The sequence below is a fragment of the Mastomys coucha genome, unplaced genomic scaffold (genome assembly GCF_008632895.1).
Source record: "Mastomys coucha isolate ucsf_1 unplaced genomic scaffold, UCSF_Mcou_1 pScaffold6, whole genome shotgun sequence".
NCBI classification, from domain to species: Eukaryota; Metazoa; Chordata; class Mammalia; order Rodentia; family Muridae; genus Mastomys; species Mastomys coucha.
Genome location: NW_022196912.1, coordinates 23,752,964 through 23,774,411, shown reverse-complemented (window position 1 = coordinate 23,774,411; position 21,448 = coordinate 23,752,964). Strand labels below are relative to the sequence as shown.

Genomic DNA, 21,448 nt, shown 5'->3' with positions numbered 1-21,448 from the left:
GAGATAAGATGTCATCCTATAGCCCATACTGTGTTGGGACTCACCAATGTAGAGCAGGCTGGTCTTAGACCCTAGGTGGCTCTTCTACCTCAGTCTACCGAGTGCTAGAATTACAGGTATGAGCCACTCAATTTAGCTTCTTTCATAAATTTTAAGTCATTCTTTTATTTTGCTGAACATCTTTTTTGTAAGGATGAAGACAGCGTATGTTCCTACTGGAGCAAATTTTGTAACTATATTTATTATAGCTAAGAAATGTATTGCTAGTGGTTTCTTATTACAAGATTTGTCATTAAACTCAATCTTTTATAGCCTATATAATAATATTCACCTTTAGATGAACAAATACTATTCTTATCTTATCAAACTCTTTAATAGGTTTAGTTTGCTCAAATAAATATAAATAGTTGTGAGTTTCTATAGTTTTATAAGTCTTTGGAAAGCAGCTATGATAGCAAACATAGAAGCTTTTTGCATTTTTTAAAAAAATAATTATGTGTCTGAGTGTTTCATTTGTATGTATGTCTGTGTATCACTTGCATGCCTGGTACTTACAGAGGCCAGAACTGGGCATTGGATCCCATAGCATTGGAGTTATAGATGGTGCTGGGAATCAAATTTGACTCTTCTGGAAGAGCAGCTAAATTGTCTGTCTGTCTGTCTGTCTGTCTGTCTGTCTGTCTGTCTATCTGTCTGTCTATCTGTCTGTCCGTGTCTCTCTTCTCTTATATATTACATCCTGACCACAGTTTCTCCTGTCTTCCCTTCTTCCCAAGTCTTTTCCTCCCCTCCCCTCTCCCCTAGATCCACTTGGCCTCTCCTCAGAAAAGAGCAGGTCTCTTAGGCACATCAACCAAATATGGCATAACCCAGGTACAATAAATCCAGGCATGTACCATCACATCAAGGCTGGACCAAGCAGCACAGTACGGGTTGGAGTTGGGGGTGGGTGGGAAAGGATCTCACATATAGGAAGAAGAATCAGGGACAGCATTCACTCCCACTGTTAGGATTCCTACAAGAACACTAAGCTACCCAGCCACACATCAAGCCAGATCCCTACATGCTCCTTGGTCCTGGTCAGTTGGTCCTGTGGGCTGTGTTCTCATGGTGTCTGTTACTCCACTGCTTCTTCCTGTCCTTCTGCCTTCTCTGCAGGACTCCCAGAGCTCCCCGTAATACTTCCATTAGTTGCTGGATGAAATATCTCTGGTCTCTTTGATGACAATTCTCTTAGGCTCCAATCCCAAAATACTTCAGCCAGGACAAACTGTAGGTAGAAGGCTTGGTGGCTGAGTTAGTGTCCCAATCCTTCCACTTTAGAATAGCCAATCTCTTTAACACCGAGCAGTCTTTCTAGCCTGAAGCTCTTTGACTTTAGGCAAGGCTAAATCAAAGTATTTGGAATTCATAGTTATTTGTTTTGTAAGTTAGGCTCAGTGAACAGGCCTGCTTTGTTTATTAAATTGTACCTTCAGCTCCTAGCATAGTAGAGATAGTTGTTCAATTACATACCTGTGGAAGGAATGGATGGAGCTTATGATGGTACCTGAGTTCATGAGTTGTAATCTTCAGATCTGTGCTGGCTACAGGGTTAGAGAGAATATGGTATTCTGTTCCTGTGTCTGTCTTGTTACCAGCAGACACTCAGTCTTCACAAGTTATTTATTATACAAGGAATTATTAATTGGAGCACTGCCCCAACAATTCAGAAAAACAGGAAGGCAGGCACAAGTCTTTGCAGATTGGAAGTCTGAACCTATCTTATTTTTATTTAGTTTACTCTGCCTCTTGCCCCTGGAATCAGAATAATGAAAATAGGATGCAACTAAAATTTGTATTTCAGAATCTTTTACGCATCAGAAAGCAGCACTTACAGAAATCCATTTCACCTGTAAACAAAGGAAACTTTGTGCAGCTGCTGAGAGAGAATGAAAGGCAGAGGAGAGGATGTGCTTCTGTCAGTGCATCGTGAACTGATCTAAGTAAAAGGATGCCAGGAAATTACAGTACGTTGGGAATGATGTTATTGTTTCTGCTGTTCCTTTAATGTGAAGAAACAACTGCTGGCAAATGAAAGAGTTGCCAATTAGTGTAAGAAATTATTGAAAGTTGTCCAGGGACAGAGATATTAATTAAAGAGAAGCCCTTGAATTTGACAGTCATAGATGACACAAATCATTCTTGAATAGGAATAGATATGTGCTTCTTCATTGATCAAGAGGAACTGAATAAAGTGCATGTTGGAGTCTTAACATCCCCCTGGAGTGGTAGAAGTTTCTGAGCTATAGTAAAATTCATGATGGGCCAGGGATTTATTATAAATGTGGGTTTATAAACAGACAAAACAGTCATTCTGCATTACATTTAATTCTAAAGTAATTATTGGATTATTTGAGGGAGAGAGGGATGAGGAGACAGAGAAAAGAGAAAGAGAAAGAAGATGAGAAAACATGTGTATATACCCTCGCTGTTTAAATAGATTAGGGAGCATGCTTCTGCTCATACATTATTTCCAGTCTCTAGCTTGGTTCCTGACATTTAGAGAAGCTTAGTAAGTGTTTGTGGAATGAACCAAGTCTATTCTTTCTCTGGATCTAGCAATGATGGGGTTTGATGAGGAAGTGACAGATCTAAATTCTGAAAACTCTTTGAATCATATTGTTTATGCCACTATGAAGAGAAATTATTGAAATATTATAGGTTATATTGTGCAAGTCTGTGGCTAGCAAATCCGTTTCAATTTTGAAATTATCTTTTGTTTGAAATTTTTGTTTCATACCAACAATTTATGTTAATCAAGGACTGTTTGGTTATAAGAAATCCATTGGAACCAAAGTAAACCAGAGGATTTGTTTATTTGTCTTTAAAAGGAGTCTAGTTATTTTTATGGTGCTCAAGGGCAGAGAAGATAGCAGGGCTTCGCTGGGACTGGAACCAGGGACTGGAATGCTCATAGATGTGAGAGCAGCTGCTAGTCTCCTGTGGCCTTGTGTTTTGGCACCTTATTAACTATTCTTTCCCCCAGGTTTTTCTAAATGTTGGGTAGAAATGACTTCCTGAGCCTCCTACAGGTGACTTGATTCCAGCCATTAGCCAGGAAGTCATTGAGCCTTCATCTTGGGAAAGCTATGTGTTTGAAAGGCCACTTGATAGAAACATAGCCAGGGCTCGCTAGGGTAATTATTCTCAGTTTACTCACCAGAAGATAGGCTCTAGTGTCCTCCCTCCCTCCTTCCCTCTTTCCCTGTCTCCCTCTTTCCCTGCCTCTTTCTTCCTTTTGTATGTTCATGTGTGTGTGTGTGTGTATGTGTGTGTGTGTTGGCATGTCTATGAGTGTGCAGGTGTGCAGGCAACTATGCATGTAGCCGGAGGATGACTTCTGGGGTCTTTCTCTGCCACTCTCTTCTTTCTTCCCCATGAGACATGTCTCTCATTGAACCAGAAGCTCAACATTTCCCTCCTGCTACAGGCATGCATAGTTGTGCTGGGCTTTTTAGCATGTGTGCTGAGATTTGAACTCATGTACTTATGCTTCCAGAGCAAATACTTTTAGTCAGGAACTATCCCCTACCCCATAGGAACCAATGTAAGCACAGGTAAGCATGGTCTGAGGAGGCCCAGAGAGCTTCATTACTTTGTTTCTTGTGAAACTGTAGACATGTTCAGTTTGTATCTAAAATGGAGCAGTATTATTGCTTATTATCTAAGAGGAATGATGAATATTTATTAAAGCCATTTGCAACACAGTAGAGAAGTCATGCCAAAAATTATCTCAAAGGGTTTCAAGTTGAAATACTTTCCCTTCAGAGGAAAAAGACTGGAAGAAAACATGGATTACGATTTGGATAATACATTCTTCCCCATGTCCTCAGAAGTACAGTGTAAAATTCACTGTTCATTTATATGTATGCACACCTATGTGTCTGATGTTTGTAAGGAGGCACTGACATTCCGTATTTCATTGGAGGGACCAGAGAACAACTTTATGGAGTAAGCGTTCCCTTTTCACTTGTGTAGATGTTCCAGGCATTGATTGCATGACAAGTATCTTTGCCACTGAGCCTTTCTGCCAGCCACATGCCCCTGAACTTTGTCCAAGTCAGTTCAAAAGTTGGTTGCTGTGCTCATAGCTGTTGGCATTTATTTTTTAATTTCTAAAAATTTGAGTCAGGGTCTCTCCAAGGATCTCAGACTAGCTTTAAAGGAACTCTCTAGCCTGGGAAGACCTTGAAACTGCTGTTCTACTTCAGCACCCCTAGCAGCCAATATAACAGGCCTGCCCTGCTCTGTCCAGTGGCTGCTGTTGGCTTTTTTGTTGGGGTGACAGTGTTATTTTATGAAGAATTTCTTGTACTGTGTGAAATAAAACCTGTTCAGAGAATGCTAGCTGAATAATCTTTCTTATTTTATCCCTCTGCACATCTCCCCTTTAGTATTTAGTGGACTGAATCCTTAGCCCAACTTCAAGGTCAGCCATAGGTTGACATTCTGGCTTTCCATTCTTCAGTTGGAGCTCAGCTGTGACAGGCAAGGCTGATTTGTTTGTTTGTGGCTAAGTCCTGTGGTTCCTGCTTCTACTGTTGGTCCTTTAGCTTTGGCTTTTGTGGAGCAAACCAAGCAAATAGGAAACAGGCCATCATCGTGTGACATTTATGTTGGCTCCCCTCTGTACTCACACTGCTGACATGTAGGCTCCTCTGTCTCTAGAGCCCTTGTCAGGATCATGGGGACTAACTAGTCTTACTGTGACTGCAGCACTTGAGCTGAGTAAGAAGTTGGACACTGTATCATTGGACACAGTATTCGGTTGCATGCTGAGGAGCATTGTCGTTTTCCTTGGTAGCACAGTTCATTGTACTTTTATTTTTATCTTTTAAAACAGATTCATTGACTTAAAGATTATTATTATCTACCACTCAAAGTATTTTTAGAGGCTAATTAGGGAGGGCAGGTCACCTTTGATTTACTGAATGGTCTAAAAGAGTGCTCACTGAAAAGCAAGAAGTGCTAATTTAGGGGAGTAGACCTTCTTGCTCCCTTAGATTTTCAGGATTCCTTTGTCTTGGTATTTCAGAGTATTTTATTTCTCAGGTTCTATGGAATATGCTGCTCTCTTAACAATAGCTGATACTATTGCATTTGTAAAATCATTTAGTTATAAATAATAGTACATATATGCAATTTGGTTTTGATGCTGATTATAATTTAATAATAAACAGACATAATTCCTAAACTATAAAAAAATGTTATTTATACAAAACAGGCTTATCATACAGAGTTTTACTTATTACAATCCTGATGTAGGAATTTATATACTGTTATTTTAAGTTAACTTTATTGCATCATAGTGTATAGTAATAAAATGTATGCATTTTAAGTGAAATAGTTTGCATATTTTGGCAGTTCTAGCTATCTGTAAGGAGTCCCTCAGTCCACATGCAAAGCCTTCTGTCCCTCACAGGCCAGCCTGCTCCACTACCATCCCTTAATGCTCAGCCTCTTTTCTCTGAGAGTATGAAGCTGTTTTGTCCACCTTAGAGTTCCACAGAACTAGACTCACGTACTCTGTGCTGTTTGGTGGATAGGTTGACAACTTCTTTCTCTGAGCATGGTGTTTGGAACTCCATTCCTATCACAGACTGTGGGTGCTGCTCTTGTTTGTCCCCTGGCTGTAGTGATAGTAAACTCGCAGCCTCCTTCCTCAGCCTCCTGGTGATGGGACGACTGCCTGCACAACAGAACCTACCCATTTCATTTCTTTTATTTCTGAACACTGCAGCATTGTGCGAATAGAAGGACACTTGGGTCACTTCCAGATTTTGGGCTGTTATAAATTGCATTTTGAATTGTTACTTATTTGTAGATACCTTATTGTAGAGGTAAATTTTTCTTTTTCTTTTGGGTTCATCTATGTTGTAAGCTAACCATAGATTAAAGTTTATAAGTATGTGGTAAGCTGTTCTCTAAAGTAGGTATATCGTTTTACAGTTTGGATAACAATTTGTGCGCATTCTAGTTACTTCATGTTCTGGTATTGTTGATTCATTTTGAGCTAATTTTAGCCATATATTTCTTATTTAACCTCTTAAGTAGTTTCCACTTCTGGATTTTCTACTGTGTTATTCTCTTGAGCTAATGCAACATTCTTTTAATTCCTGTAGCTTTATTGGAAGTCTTTAAATGGTAGCATGTACGTCCACCAATATCTTTTCCACAATTGTTTGGGCTATTCTAGGTTATTTGCATTTTTGGATAAGCTTTTCATATGCTGCCAAAGTCTTATTCAGTAGGACTTGCTGGGGTCTCATTGAACCCAGAGACCGATCTGTATAGACGGAAATGTCTTAATAGCATCAAGTCTTCTTGCTCACCCCAAACCTGAAACTTCTTAGTATCCTGTTGGCACAAATGTTTAGAATGTTTAGCCATTACTGTCTGAGAAGGTCCTAATGAAAGGAAACTACTTTGTCCCACACATTGTGGATAAAGGATGTTCAGTCTTTCTGTCTGTCTGTCTCTGGTCATCCTTCCTTAGCTTTGTCCTTCCTGTTACTATTACATTCTCTCTCTCTCTCTCTCTCTCTCTCTCTCTCTCTCTCTCTGTGTGTCTCTCTCTCTTTCTCTCTCTCTTACTCCCCCCCTCTCTCTCTCTCTTTCTCCTCTCTCTATCCTTCTCTCTGTCTCTCCCTCTTTCTCCTCCCCTCCCCCTCTGGATATAACAGTAGCTTTAGTAAAGTATTCATATCTTTTCCTCAATATTTTTTCTTTTTTTTTCCTTTTTTCGAGACAGGGTTTCTCTGTTTAGCCCTGGCTGTCCTGGAACTCACTCTGTAGACCAGGCTGGCCTCAAACTCAGAAATCTGCCTGCCTCTGCCTCCCAAGTACTGGGATTAAAGGCATGTGCCACCACTACCCAGCCTTTCCTCAATTTTTAAAACTTTTTCTTCTGATTGTATTTTGAGAATTCATGTGTTTTAGACATAAGCTGTTTATAAGATGTATATTTTCTCCCTGACTTTCTTTAATCATTTCTACAAACCCAGTGTCACAAAGATCTTTGTACTATACTTTATTCTTATTGATTGATTTCCATGTTTTTGTGTGGTGTGCATGTTTTAACATGTGTGTGAATATATGTGTACATGTCTGTATATGCATGTGGATGCCAAAAGTTGATGACAAAAATCATCCTCAACCACTCTTCTGCCGTATTCATTGAGACAGGGTGTCTTAGTCAAACCCAGAGCTCATGGATGTGTCTAGTCTTATGAAGTCTGGGGATCTCATTTCTACTTTCTGAGGCTAGAATTACAGGCAGGCCCCTGGGCTACTGCCGCACCTTGCCATATGCATAGGATTGTGGTATTCAAACTCCAGTCTTCATGATTGTGCAGTAAACACTTTAATCACTGATCCATTAGGATTTTGCTTTTAGAAAACCCACAGATCTTCAAATGTTCTACTGTCATCAGTTAAAATAATATTGTTTTATTCTATAATGCCCTTGTACCTTTGTCAAGATTCATTGCCCATTTATTGATGGGGCTCTTTCTGAACTTCTTTGGCTGTTCTGTTATGTACATATCTTTCTTTATTCTGATGCAGTTTCCATTATTATAGAAAGTAAATCTTGAGGGCTGCGGAGTGGGGCTTAGTTATTAAAAACACATGCTGTACACGCCTGAGGATCAGATTCCCAGAGCTGTCTTAGAGCTGGACACAGTAGCACAAACTCCTGGTCCCAGTCTACACTAATGGAAGATGGCAGGTGGAGAGAGACAACGGAGTCTCCAGAGGCTCTCGATCAGTGAGCCTTCCTAAGAGTTTCAAGGCGTAACCACCTAAAGACAGAGGAAGGCCAAAGAACCCACACTTCAAGCCTCTCCTCTACATGCCCTCGAAGGAGTGTGCCATATACCCCGACATGAACAAGTGTGAGCGTGCACACTCACACTTTCTGTACAGAACTTTGTATACAGAAAATCATGTTGTCAATGAATGGCTGTTTGAGTTCTCTTACCCAGCCTGAGTCATATTTCTTTTATTGCCTTAGCACATTGACTGGGATCTTGAGGAGTGTTGCGAGTAGGCATTTTCATTTCAGATTTTAAAAGAAATGAGTACATTCATAATTCAGTATAGTTTTTAGCTGTGTATTTTTAGAATTGCCTTTTCTCAGGATGGATTCCCTTCTATACCTAGTTAGTTTAGAATTGTTATGTCTTATTTTACTTTTCTTTTAAAAATCAGGACTAAGTGGTAGATTTGGTCAAATACTTTCTTTCATCAGCTACAATGATTATATGCTTTCTTTGTGTTTTAATTTTATTAGCACGATGGAGTTTTAAAAACACACACCAAGGTATTTATTAATTTAATTTAATTACATAATTTTTCCTTTAATTTTTTTTCTTCCCATGGCCTTCTTGTCTGCCTTTCAAATTCATGGCTTCTTTTTTTTTTAAGTTACTTTTGTTACATGCACACACAAACACACACACACACACATACACACAGCCTTAAGACTCTATTTAGTGTTGCTTGTATCTATATAATTTTTAAGGCTGATCACTTAGTATTGAATAACAAATAACTAATAGAGTTAATAAAGTACTATGGACATTTAGTGACTAATTTTGGCCTATTCAACCTATTTTGCATTCCTGGGGAATGAGCTTCAGTTGTCCTGATATATTATCACCCTTACATGTAGTTAGATTCAATTTGTTAATGTACTGTTGAGTATACTGTCTGTGTATTCATTTGTTATATTGGCTTATATTTTTTCTTAGTATATTTTCTGGATTTTGCATTATAGTTAAATGCAAATGAATAGACTAAATTGAGAAGTACACATTCTATGAATGTTCATCAAGAATTTATATTATTTTTTCTTTAAATGTTTGGTGAAATTTGCTAGCAAAACCATCTTGGATCTGGCCTTTCTTTGTAGGAAGGGTTTAAAGACTAAATGAAACGTTCTTAATGGACGCACTGAGCTGACTCATTCTATCTTGGGTGACATTGCTAGTTTGAACATCCATCTTAAGTTTCACTGTTTATTGGAATAAAAATTTGTATACTGTTCCCCTATTTTTGAAAATATCTGTAAAATCTGTAGTGACAATGTCACCTTTGTGTTTCCTGGTTTAGTAATTTACTCCCCCTTCCTTTGCCTTTTCCTCATGGGTCTGGCTAGTGATTTATCAGTTAGTGCTATCAAACAACCAGCTTTTTCTCTCATCGTCTTTGTTTTTGTTTCCAGTTTCACTGCTTTTCCTCCTGGTCTTTAATTTTCCTTCTCCTTTCCTCTTCATCCTCTTCCTCCTCCTCCTTTTTTACCATTGATCTTTGTTTTTCTTTTTTGCCTGGGTTTATTTAAATGGAAAATTAAGTTCCTATCTTGATAGCTTCATGTTTTTCCGATCTTAGCATTGAGTGCTATGATTTTCTATCATTAGTATATTTAGCTCTATTCTGCAACTATTGATGTGCTGTGCTGATTTTTTTCTATTATGGTATTGAATTTTCCTTTAGATTTTTCTCACATATAGGTTATTTAGAAATATCTCATTTAATTTCTAGAATTCTGTGGGGTTTTGTTAATTTTTATTGATTTTTGAATTTAATTTCATTGTAGAGAATATTCTTTATATGACTTAAATCACTTTGAGTTTTTTGAGACTTGTCAATGGCTCATGATATGAATGATCTTAGTAGGTGTTCTGTGTGCATCCAAAAGAATGTGTGCTCTGCTGTTATTTGGTAGCATGTTCTGTAAATAACAGCTTAGTCAGATTGGTTGGTAGGATGTTCAGATGTCACATACTGCTTTGCATGTCTGTCTGTTTGTCACCATGGGTCAATGAGTTCTCTGAGTGTGATTTTGAGTGTGTAGTAAGAGTGTGGCATATTTTATTCATTGATGTTGTTCAGTCAGCTGAGTGCCGTAGAAACTGTTGACTGCAGTTGTAGACCTACCAGGCTTCACTGTTCAATCAGCTTTTATTTGCTAGATAAAAAACATGTAAGATTATGATGTCTACACAACTGGCTTTTAGGATATTGTTTGTTCTGAAATCTACATTAATTGATATTAATGTACTATGATACATCTTTTCTTATTCTTTTATTTTTAAACTTACTTGGGTCTTTACATTTAGAGTGAATTCTGTATAGCAGCATGCTTTTAATTCTGTCTTTGTTTTTTGGCTGAGGTGTTTGTATCAAATCCATTTAATATAATTATTGATGTATTGGATGGATCAATGCATAAATATAGCTAGCATCTTCTGGTGGTACGTAATTCATATTATCAAATACCTGTGTGTCTGGTAATCATCTTTTGATCTCAGACTCATTCTCCTTTTTGCAAGATTATGGCACTGAGAAAAGTGTCCTTGTGTCCGAAAGGAAGGGGCTTTACAAATACACCTTTTTAGAATAGTACAGAAGATATTTTACCATTCCAGTCTGACCTCAGAATGAAGAATTTTCAGAAAACTAGGCCCTTACTGGAGGTGTTAATAGGGCCTGAATATGTTTCTGTATAGTCTTTTTCCTTTATCACTCTGGCCCTTAATGACAGAATGATCTTACACATAGGGTATTTCAATTAGAAGTTGGCATAAGGCCTTACGGGCCATTTTATGGCCACTTCAGATAACCCAGCTACTCTAGATCACGTCAGGTTTCACAGCAGCCTTTTCATGATCAAATCTCCTTGATCACTGGGTCATTGGTCTGCCTTGAGGGAACATAACTGAGATGACATATTTCATCCTCCTGAGAAACACATCCCACTTCTTAGTTTCTAGCATATTAACTTGTGTACATTGATAATTGCTGTCTGTATTCCTGTCTATATGTAGATTTTTATTTCTGTGCCATGTATGTGTCTTCTCTATTTTAAAATTATAAAGAAAGACTTTTGTGTGATATAAACAGCCTAATCTTTCTTAGTAGAGTTTTAAAAATACTGTTCCCAGACTGTTGTCGAATCTCCAGCTTGTAGAAATTCCTTTTACATTCCAGATCTAACAAGATAATCATCATCTATATATGTATATAATATAAATATATATAAAAAACCAAACTCGCCGGTGATGTTACTTTGGTGTTTAGGTATTGACACCATCCCTGTTAATATCATTCCAGCATACCCTCCCCACCAAAATCCCTTTTATTTTTCCTCTGACTTTGGCTATGTGCTGTCTTGTAGAGGGCAGGGAACACAATATTTTGGTAGGATTATATCTTTAGAGATGGAGAATTACATCCATTAAAAAATAAACAACTTAGTCAAAAATATGGCAAAATCAGAAAATGCTTGCAAGAGGATTTGAGATGTTCTAGAGAATTACAGAGATACATGATTTCAGGTGAAGACCAAGGATCTCTAATTTGTGAGGGGAATAAAGAAGCAGAGGCAAGAGAGAGATGGATAGACAGCCCTTGTTGGAGGAAAAAGAGAAAGTGATTAAAAGTTTTTAAATGTATTCTGAAAAAAATTAAAAATGTATTCTAAATAAAATCTGTACTCCTCCCCCTCCTTGGGCCTTAGACATTGGAATCTGTCCCTGTTATTGTTTTTCTCATGGTAAGCCCCTTCTTGATAGTGGTTGTATTCAGTACATAGCAGAGTTGCAAACCAGCTCTCATTAGTTCTTTCTTTGTACTTATGCCTAGCCCTCTCCTTCTGGAGAAATGCCAGTTTGCCACTAAATTTAAATAAATAAGAACATGTCTCATCAATAGGGGTGGCAAATTTAGCCCCTCTTTAGAGCACTGAGCAATTTATGACCATATGTTAAATACCATAAAACAGCTTTAAAGATTTGGTCCCTGGCCATTGCCAGATTGCACCGTAGGAGTACAGCAGCGCTGGGAGGGACTGGGAATGTTTCCTCCGGCCCTTGCAGGCCCCAGCAACTCACTGATGTCACAGCCAAAGGGGCCTGTTTTCAAACATTCCCTTTATAAAGGTGAGATCCCACGAGAGATCCCACTTGGCATTTGGGTACTGAGAAAGCAAGACTTCTTTTTAACTCTTAAGGGTCAAAATTAGTATGGAAGTGTTGTGTGGGAGCGAGCAGGTTGTCAGGGTGAGTGTGGGAGGCACGTCAGGAATAGGTAGTAGCTGTCCTTCTCATTCTCGTGCTGGGAGGGTGAACTGGGCTTTACATGGTACCAGTCAACCAAATACCACATTTCTATCTCATTTTCTTCTTACCAGCTTTCATGGAATTAATATTAATGTTACAACAATTTAAAAATTTCATACTAAAGAGCTGCCAGCTGTAAGGATTCCTTTTCTTCCAGGAGTGTGACTCATTATTTGGTGAACTCCAAATATTAGTTTTTCTTTTTATCATCATCACTGCCTGTGACTCACACATGGCATATCGTGGGCTCATGGTTGAGAGCATGTTGGTGTGTGCCAGCAAATGTGATTTTTGGTCAGGTGGTTCTGGATGGTCTCAGATGGGTGTTTAACACAGACAGAAGAACACTGGAAGCAGGGGCAGGCCCACCAAGTGCTGATAGGTATGGCAAGGCTCTGGGTAGCATTTCACTGATACATCTCCTGGAAAGATAACTTCTCCCAGAGAAAGATGATGAAATTTGGTTCTCAAAGGTCCAGGATCCCCAGCCTTCTGGAATGTGTATGTGCCAGCAACAGGGCTGAAATCTGTCAGGTCCTGTGTGCTCTGTGCTCTGTCCTCCCTGTAGAGACCATTATGTGTGGCCCTCCATCGTAGCTGATTTCCTGCACATGTGAGGCAGTTGGCACCCTTCTCTAGGAAGTGCAGTTGGGAAGCTCTCTTGTATTCTTCCTAAGGCAGGAAACACACTATTGTTTCTTGTTGTTGCTTTCTTCCTTTGAAAGAACAAATTACTTCAAACTTTGCAAATTATAAAGGCTCTGGGTAGCAGTTTGAAAGAGCTCTGTCCATATTTGCTGGACTAGGGCAAAAATGCAAGTGATCTTTCCTGTCACCTCTAAGTCTGGCCTTGTTTCCCATGATACAGATGTGTGCAGTAGGGCAGCTGTGCACAAGTGGAACTTCTCTTCCCAGTGCAGTGAAGTCTTTAGAGGGACAACAGGAATTTGCTTTGTTTTGAGCCTTTGATTTTAAGCTTCAGTCTAATTAATTAGGCCATATTGTTGTCTGCTTAATTCTGTTTCTCTCAGCACTCGGAACTTCTGCTCTTGTTAAGTCTTTTCACCTGAGTGAAATTTCTTGTGTATTTGCCTCACAGTTTTCAAACTATATTGAACACAGAAGTGGTTAAAATGCCCTCTTCACTCTTTAAGATGAAAAAAATGTCACTTTAGTCATTTCTCAGTATCTTGCCACAGTGGGTGGGAATTAGAAGAGGGAACATGTAGCTTTGTTGAAAGCTAGATTTGGGCAACTGATTTCTTTCTGTTGAGTAGTAATTGCTCATTTAGCTCAGTCCACCAAAGAGAAGAACCTGTTTAATAAAGGGGATACCAACTCATGAGTGAGTTACTTTATAGTATTTAACATAGCATCCTGGGCTGTCTGTCATGGCACAAGCTGTTTGTACTCCAGGCTCTTCTTTTAATTTCTGCAAGAGAGAAGTCTGTCTTCAGCAGGGTCCAGTAGCATGTGAGTGTAACTGTGGTCTTGTATCATGGCTCCTAGCAAAGGGAAGGGAAGTGGAGGGAAAGGAAAGAAAAGAAAGGGTAAGCTCTGCTCCTCTATAGGGGAAATAGCCCCCGGAAACTTTGCCAAAGGTAGATTTTATGTCCACTTTATGGACATTAGACAACACTGTAGAAAGAACCCAAACCCTGACCGTGCTCTGGGGATGGCATATAGAGAAGAAGCTTGCATTCAAGATTTGGAGGAGTTTGATGTATGAGTTATTTCTAACGAGCCAATTCTGTAGTCACAGGAATATTAGATTGCTAACTGTTTGACACAAGATCAGTGATTGCTGAGGTTGTTGTAGTGTAGGGTAGACACACTGTGAGTATGTAGTGGACAACCAAATACTGTTTGTACAGCGAGCAAAGCAGGGACACCAAGTAACATGTGGAGGAAAGTCTTTATTGGAAGGAAGATCTTGCAGTGTGACAAGGCAGCATCTGGTTTTGAAAAGGAACAACCTAGTATCTTTATTGAAAAAGAGCAATGAAGGTTATATAATGAACAAATCTATGATGTTGACGTACTTAATAGAAAAACTTGGAAAAGAATACCTGATCTAGACTATTATAGGACCATTTTACTTTGTAAAGAAAAATTCTCCATAAGTTAAATTTCTCATAAAAAAAGATTAATACACTGTACTGGGACCAGATTGATAAATTGGATCATCCTGAGTGTAGCAGGGTTTTGATTCTGTCCTTGGGATGGATCTTATTAGTTAATCATGAATGGTTAGTTAAGCATAAGCTATGTTGGTGCGTACAGTGTGTTTAAAGTCTACCATAGTTAAGTCATGAGCCCTATTTACTGAAAGCAACCTAGTCTCAGTGCAAAGCAAATTACAATGTTTTTTGTCAGCTAATTAAAAAAAATTATTTCCTTGATTCTACCTTTTCTGTTTTGATCTCAGTACACTTGCTGTTGCAGTCTTGCTGTGATAGACCTGAGCACGTTGTTTTGGGGAAGGGCTGAAGGTTTTTGGAACCTTGGTCTAGACAGACAGGGTATTGAGCACTCAGAGCTTACTGGTCCGTGGGAACTTGGTGTTAAGTTTGAGTAGATCTTAGACAAATAATGCCTGAGAGACTCCCACATGGTACTGAGTTTGAAAGCATGAGGGACTTACGGAGAACAGCTTAACCCTGAGCAGCCAGGAGAGGCCACTGGTGAAGGGCCCAGTCTCAGTGCTAGTGGATCCCAGCATAAGAAGAAGCCAACATAGTGGGATGACCCTCAGGACAGTGGCAGCTTTTGGGTGGAGGCAGCCTGAGCCAGAAGATCCTGAGTGTGTTATAGATACCAGACAGTGAGCTGCAGGATTTGATTTATAATGCTTCATGCTGGGTTTTGGGTTGATCTGATTGTAATTGTGCTGTGGTTCTTCTTTTCTGCAATAAGAATGTATCTAACCTTTTTAGGGTTTTATAGGAGCCTACAAGTTCTGAGATTAGCTGGAGGAAGTAGATTGCTAGAGAGTGAACCTTGGGGGTTTACAGCTTGGTTTGGTTTCAGCCAAGCTCTCTGCTTGCCAGTGGACACCACGTGAGAAGCCTGTGCCCCAAGTTCCTACTTTGTTGTTATATAGTTGCTACTTTAATGGACTACATCCTTAAACCATGGCTTCAAACAAAGTGTTCCTTCCTTGAGTTGCTTCTGTCAGTGATGAGAAAAGTAACTTAACAGAAAAGCTGTCGAAGCTGTGGAACTACCTACTGTGGGTTACTCTAACAGAAGCCACTTTACAACAGGATTGAGCTTGGTTTTAGATGGAGAAGAAGTCTTTAGCCAAGTAGGAATCTATTGGTGGCTGTTTTGTCCGGGGGTAGCCATAGCATCTCCTTCCCATGCTTTTTGTACCATCTCCTTGTTACTTTCCTTGATTATACTATTAGTTCCCTCCTCTTGAGTCATGGTGCCTTGTGACTCAACCAATCAAATATGATGAGATGGTGCTGGATGGGGTCATACAAAGCAATTCCACTTTCTTCTCACTGGCAGGAGTGCTTGCACTTGAAGCCTTTCACCACTACCTAAGAAGTTTGACTACTTTGAGGTAGCCAGGCTGTCTGGTAGCCAAACCACATGGGAAGGCACTGCAGTTGGCAGTTACCTTGGAGTCATTCTAGCCTGAACACCAAATACGTGAGTGAAATAATGTTGGACTCTTCAAAGCTGAGTTCCACTAGCTGAGTGATCTGAGTGGCTCGAGGAGCAGATTCCACTCTGATTGTGTACATGTTTGTAACCCTCAGAATGGTGAGCATGATCAAGTGCTAGGTTGTTTTTATTTTATTTTATTTTTTAGCTTTTGAGGTTTAGAGTGGTTGCCAGGCAGGGGTATAGGAATGTAGGCATGCAGTGAAACAAGACTCTGTAGGAGGGTGGGCAAGCTGGGATTGGGAATGGAGACACCACAATTTAGTTCCCTGCAGGAGAGAGAAGATGAAAGGACTGAGAGGAAAACTCAGGAATTTTGAGGAGTGATTTCACATCTGGCCACCAGTTACTGTAGTTACCACCTGTGTCTTTGACTGTGTGGATGAGGTTGTGTTGGAGCTATCTACCAAGAACTGGGTTGCCTGGTGGAGTGCACTAAGGACCATGCAGATCTGGCCCTCGGCTCTCAATTCACCTCAAGTGAGAACAGACAAGAGTTTGGCATTTTGTTATTATTTGTGGTGTGTGATGTGGTCTGATTTCTTCAAGAGAGTTTTTTTGGTGTAGTCTAAAAGTCATTGTGAAGTCCCTTGAGTCTTTTCCAAATGAGTGCTCTAGTCCTAGCCTGGCTCTCTGGTGATGCTTTCTGAATCTCAGTACAATACATACATTCCCTGCAAACCCCCTTTTGGGGTCTCACTGTGTATCCCAGGCTGGTCTTGAACTTGCAATCTTACTGCCTTAGCCTCCGCATTTGTTGGTAAGGTTATGGGTCTGCACTACCACATCCATCTTTTCAAGATGACTTGAAGCTATGTGGGTTTGTGAAATGGAAGGATTTCACCTTTATAGTAAGAAGAGAGAAAGCAGATCTGCCATTTTAGTTATGATGATTCACAGGGGTTCTGTCTACATTGAAGACAGCAAGTGTTATCTAGGGTTAGAATTACTTATGTAAAACTAAGAATTGTTCTGTGGTATATAACATTCTGGTCACTAGCCACATTCAAGCAATTTATCTGCATCTAAATGCAATCCTGGAAAATCACCAAGTTTTAGACAGTTTTCCCTTTAGAGAAATGAGACATTTCCTTCATTGCTAAAGACTTCTAATTTATATTTTATGAAGACAGATGTTATAGAGCTTCATTAAGATACTATTACTAGATGAAAGAGGGATGCTTTTATTACAGGTTAACTATAATATATCAAGTATTTCCTTTATCAGTTGTAGTCAGAAGATAGTCTCTGTCCTATGTTATAAGAGGAGCCTGCCATATTCCGGTGCTGACCTGTGTCAGACACCTCTATCTCACCATTTCTTTTTATTACTACTTTTTTTTTTTTTATTACTTTACATTTTTAGAGTTTCTTTCTGGTACATTTTCACCAGCATTTGTTGTTCTTTTCTTAATTACTTTATTTTTATATGTATGACTGTATTGCCTACATGTATAGATGTGTACCATAGGCATGCCTTATATTCATAGAGATCAATGAGGGCATTGATCCCCTGAAACTAGAGTAACAGATGGTTGTGAGGTGCCATGTGGTGCTGGGAACTCAGCCCAGGTTCTCTGCAAGAACAGTAAATGCTCTTCATACTGAGCCATGGCTCTAGCCTCTGTTGTTTTTCTCTTAATGATTGCTATTCTCTTTGGGTTAAGATCTCGATGTTTTAATTTGTATTTCTCTGATGGCTAGTAAGACCACTTCCCCATTTCATAAGTTTTATTTATTTATTTTTAATACTGCATTGGAGTGACCCTGGAGATGTGTATTTTTCTCCGTTCTCCACCCTTCCCTCAATCTAGCCGCACCTGTGCATAGCTTTCTCCTACAGACCCTTCTGGCTTTGTTTATTTCTGACTTCAGTAACTTTCCTGGCTGAAACATGACTGTCTTTGTTCCCTGTCGACTGAAACTTGAATAATCAGAAAAACTACCATTAACATGCTGCTGCTTTGACAAATTGATTATTTTGTTGCTTCCTCCATCCCCCCATTAGCTTCCTGTAAGCATTGGCTAGAGCTTGTGAGCTTTCTACTTGAGTAGTAGATTATTTGTATTTTATATTTAATGTTTTTCAAAAGTGTTTTCTTATGTCTATTTTTGAAGGGTTTTATATTTTCACTGCTTTTTTTAAAGCATTAAAATTTTTCATTCATCTCAATTTTTCTCCATGCCAGCCCCGTATTTCTGAACTTGCTTTTGTTTATTGTTAGACTCATTGTTTAGATCTTCACTTGAGAATGGAAACCATTCTTCATACCATAAAAAGACATGTCTTTCTTTTGTTAATTGGGCATTTCAGAGCTGTTTGACAGTAGATAGTATTATTCAGGTTTTATACATAAATTCCACAAGAAAGTACCTGATTTTCACAGTTTATGGAAATGTGTGGACTTCTGTATGGTCTTTCAGGCACTGTTTTATGGGAGTGAAGCACAAGGCCAGCCCAGGGCCATCCTCTGTGTCCAGGTTTGACTGTGACTGTGCTGTGGGCGGAGTGAAGCACAAGGCCAGCCCAGGGCCATCCTCTGTGTCCAGGTTTGACTGTGACTGTGCTCTGGGCGGAGTTGAAGCACAAGGCCAGCCCAGGGCCATCCTCTGTGTCCATGTTTGACTGTGCTCTGGGCGGAGTGAAGCACAAGGCCAGCCCAGGGCCATCCTCTGTGTCCAGGTGTGACTGTGACTGTGCTCTGGGCGGAGTGAAGCACAAGGCCAGCCCAGGGCCATCCTCTGTGTCTAGGTTTGATGGTGCTCTGTGCGCTCTGGCTCATGCCTCTGTGTGGAGTCAGCAAAAGACTCTCAGTTAAACAATGAACTCAGAACTCAAGAAACATTGGTGTGGGTTTTTCCCCCCTCATTTACCATTCTGTGGTTATTTCTCCTGATTTTTTTTGGCAAGTGTTGTTTGTGTGTGTCAAACTATGCCACATCGGCCTTAAGTTTCTGCTTTGTATAATTCAGCTAGGAATTAGAAAGAAGTATTTATAATCAAATTGTATTCTCTATTTTCCAAATACAGATTTACTTGTATGATCTCATTTTAATCCCCAGCAGTGTTCCCAGGGCCTGCTCTCCTGTTTTGTGTATGAGGAATCCCAGAGCCTGAGTGGCAAGGCTGAGGTCACGGATCTGGGCAGTCAGGGACCTGGTATGCAGATCTGCATCTTCTGTATTTGTACTGTGGCTTGCTCCGAAGTGAGTTCTGTCTTTATTACAACGCACTAACAGTGTGCTTCCCTGTAGAAGTCAGGAAGAGCAAGTCCCCACAGAGTCAGCTGCTCATGGTGGGAGCCAGGCAGGCCTGAATAGGAAACAGAGAGCAACAACTGCTGAGGATTTCTACTGCACAGCAGCTGGGAAAGGTGGTGGCTGGCTGGCTGACATCTGATTGGGGACTGCTTTTTTTTTTTTTTATTTTAACAAATTGCAGGAAAATTAACTTATAAAGAGAAATGGTTTATTGGGCTCATGGTTTTAGAAGGTTCTACTCTTATTATCTTTGTTGCTTTATTGGCCCTGATGAGGCAGTGTATCCTGGTGGGAACGTGTCAGAGGAAAGACACTCACCTCCGACAGAAGGCAAAGGAGAACGGGAAGGGGCTGGTCCACCCAGCCCTTAAATACATACCATGTCCCCTGTGACCTGAAGCGAGGCCCCACTTCTGAAAAATTTCCATCATCTCCAAATAGTGCCAGACTAGATCCATACCACATCAGGAAGCTAACCTCAAAACTTCCCTTTATGTGTGTACAAAGTCATTTAAAAACCTTGAAGAATTATATAAAATTATACATCACATGAAGTAGAACCATAAAGATTTCTTAAATGGAAGTGTAAGAAAATGCATGCACTAGAGCCCAGCAGAGTACAGAGCTTACGGAATATAGAATTTTAATTTTAGTTGTATTTCTACTCAGAGGCAAAATATTGTCAAACTTTTAGATAATGCCTACTACATTAAATTTAAATAAAGGGCTGGAGAGATGCTCAGTGTTAAAGAGCGCTTGCTGCTCTTGCAGAGAACCTGTGTTCAGTGCCCATCATCCACATGGCAGCCTACAACATTTAGTAACTCTAGTTCCAGGGGATCTGGCACCCTCTTCTGACTAGGCATGCACATACTAAACAAATATACATGCAGACAGAGCTTTCATATATGTAAACTAAAAATATCTAAAATAAAAATTTAAATGGAAATGCTCCCTTTGTATATACACAGTAAGAGTAAGCAAGACAGTTTGCAAATACAGTCCAGATTTTAATAGGCAAACCCACTTTTTCAAGGCAACATTATTAAATGATCTGTCATATATATCTATATACCATATGATATGTATTATTTATAACATATATATATAACATTTATTATATATTATATACATGTGTGATATAGATCATATGTAACACACACACACACACACACACACACACACACACACACATGAAATACTATGCTCTGGGGCAGGCAGGAAGCCCTCCATCCAGGGCTTTGAATGCCTTTTTTCCCCTAGCCATCAAATTCACTGTGGCTATTTTGGCTTCTTTAGTGATGGCATGTGTGTCTCTCTGGCTTTGTTTTTCCTCATGCTTCACCACACTGTGAGCCTGGAACTCATGCTTCAGGCAGACAGAACGGATACTGCTCATGGAGCACTTGAGCCCTGTCAGAAGAGCTCAGGGCCATGCACCACAACAGGAAGCCTCTCCTCGGCCTTCAGTAGAAGAGGAACTGACAGGAGACGAGAGAACTTGTCAGGGTCGAGTATACCATACACAGTTTATCCGTATTAGTGAGGGTTTCCGTGGCTGTGATAAAACACTGACTAAAAGCAAGTTGGAGAGGAAAACATTCATTTCTTTTTACATGTCTCAGCTCACACCCCATCACTGAAGGGAAGTGGGGTAGGAACTCAAACATGGCCGGAGCCTGAAGGAACACTGCTTACTGGCTTGCTCGGTTTGCCTTATACATGTAAGGACCACCTCCCCAGAATACCCACTGTAGTCTTGGCCCTCTCACATCAATCATTAGTCAAGAAAATGAGGAACAGTTACCTACAGGCAATCTGATGGGAGGCATTTTCCCAATTGAGTTTCTCTCCAGATAACTCTAGCTTATGTCAAGTTGTCAAAAAAGACACGCGTGACCAACCTGGCCAATCTACCTGGTATCATCTTTGTTGGCACTTCTTGTGGCTTTCATTGAAATATAGGCTAAGCATCCCAAACCTGTCAGGTTGCAGGGAAGAGAGGCTCTATAACCAAATAGCATATACAGGTCCAGCAGCCCCGTGACACCTAGCATGACAAAGCTCTGGTTCACTCTGGTCTAGACTTACTACAGTAAGTGTCTGCGTTAAAGAAGTGTGCACAGTGGCAGCAGCCCTTCCATGAGAGAAACCCCAGCTACATTATTTAAGTAAAATGGTTTTATGTTGAGGTCTGTGATCCACTTGGACTTGAGTTTTGTGCAGGGCTATAGACAGAGATCTTTTTGTATTCTCCTACAGGCAGACATTCAGTTAGTCTAGCACCATTTGTTAAAGATGCTTTCTTTTTTTTCCCATTGTATAGTTTTGGCTTCTTTGTCAAA

The 21,448-nt window shown here is 39.9% G+C and overlaps 1 protein-coding gene across 4 annotated transcripts in view; it reads left to right on the top strand.

The window, feature by feature from the left end:
- Window positions 1-21,448, top strand: part of Babam2 (BRISC and BRCA1 A complex member 2) — a 374,435-nt gene that overhangs the window by 38,458 nt on the left and 314,529 nt on the right. The window contains exon 1 of one of the 4 annotated variants that reach the window (XM_031357622.1): window positions 1,872-2,009. The exons of the other annotated variants lie outside the window; for them this stretch is intronic. Coding sequence (XP_031213482.1) covers window positions 1,994-2,009 — 16 coding nt within the window. The 5' untranslated portion in view covers window positions 1,872-1,993. Of the gene's footprint in view, window positions 1-1,871; window positions 2,010-21,448 lie in introns of those variants that run through there. 4 annotated transcript variants of the gene reach the window in all.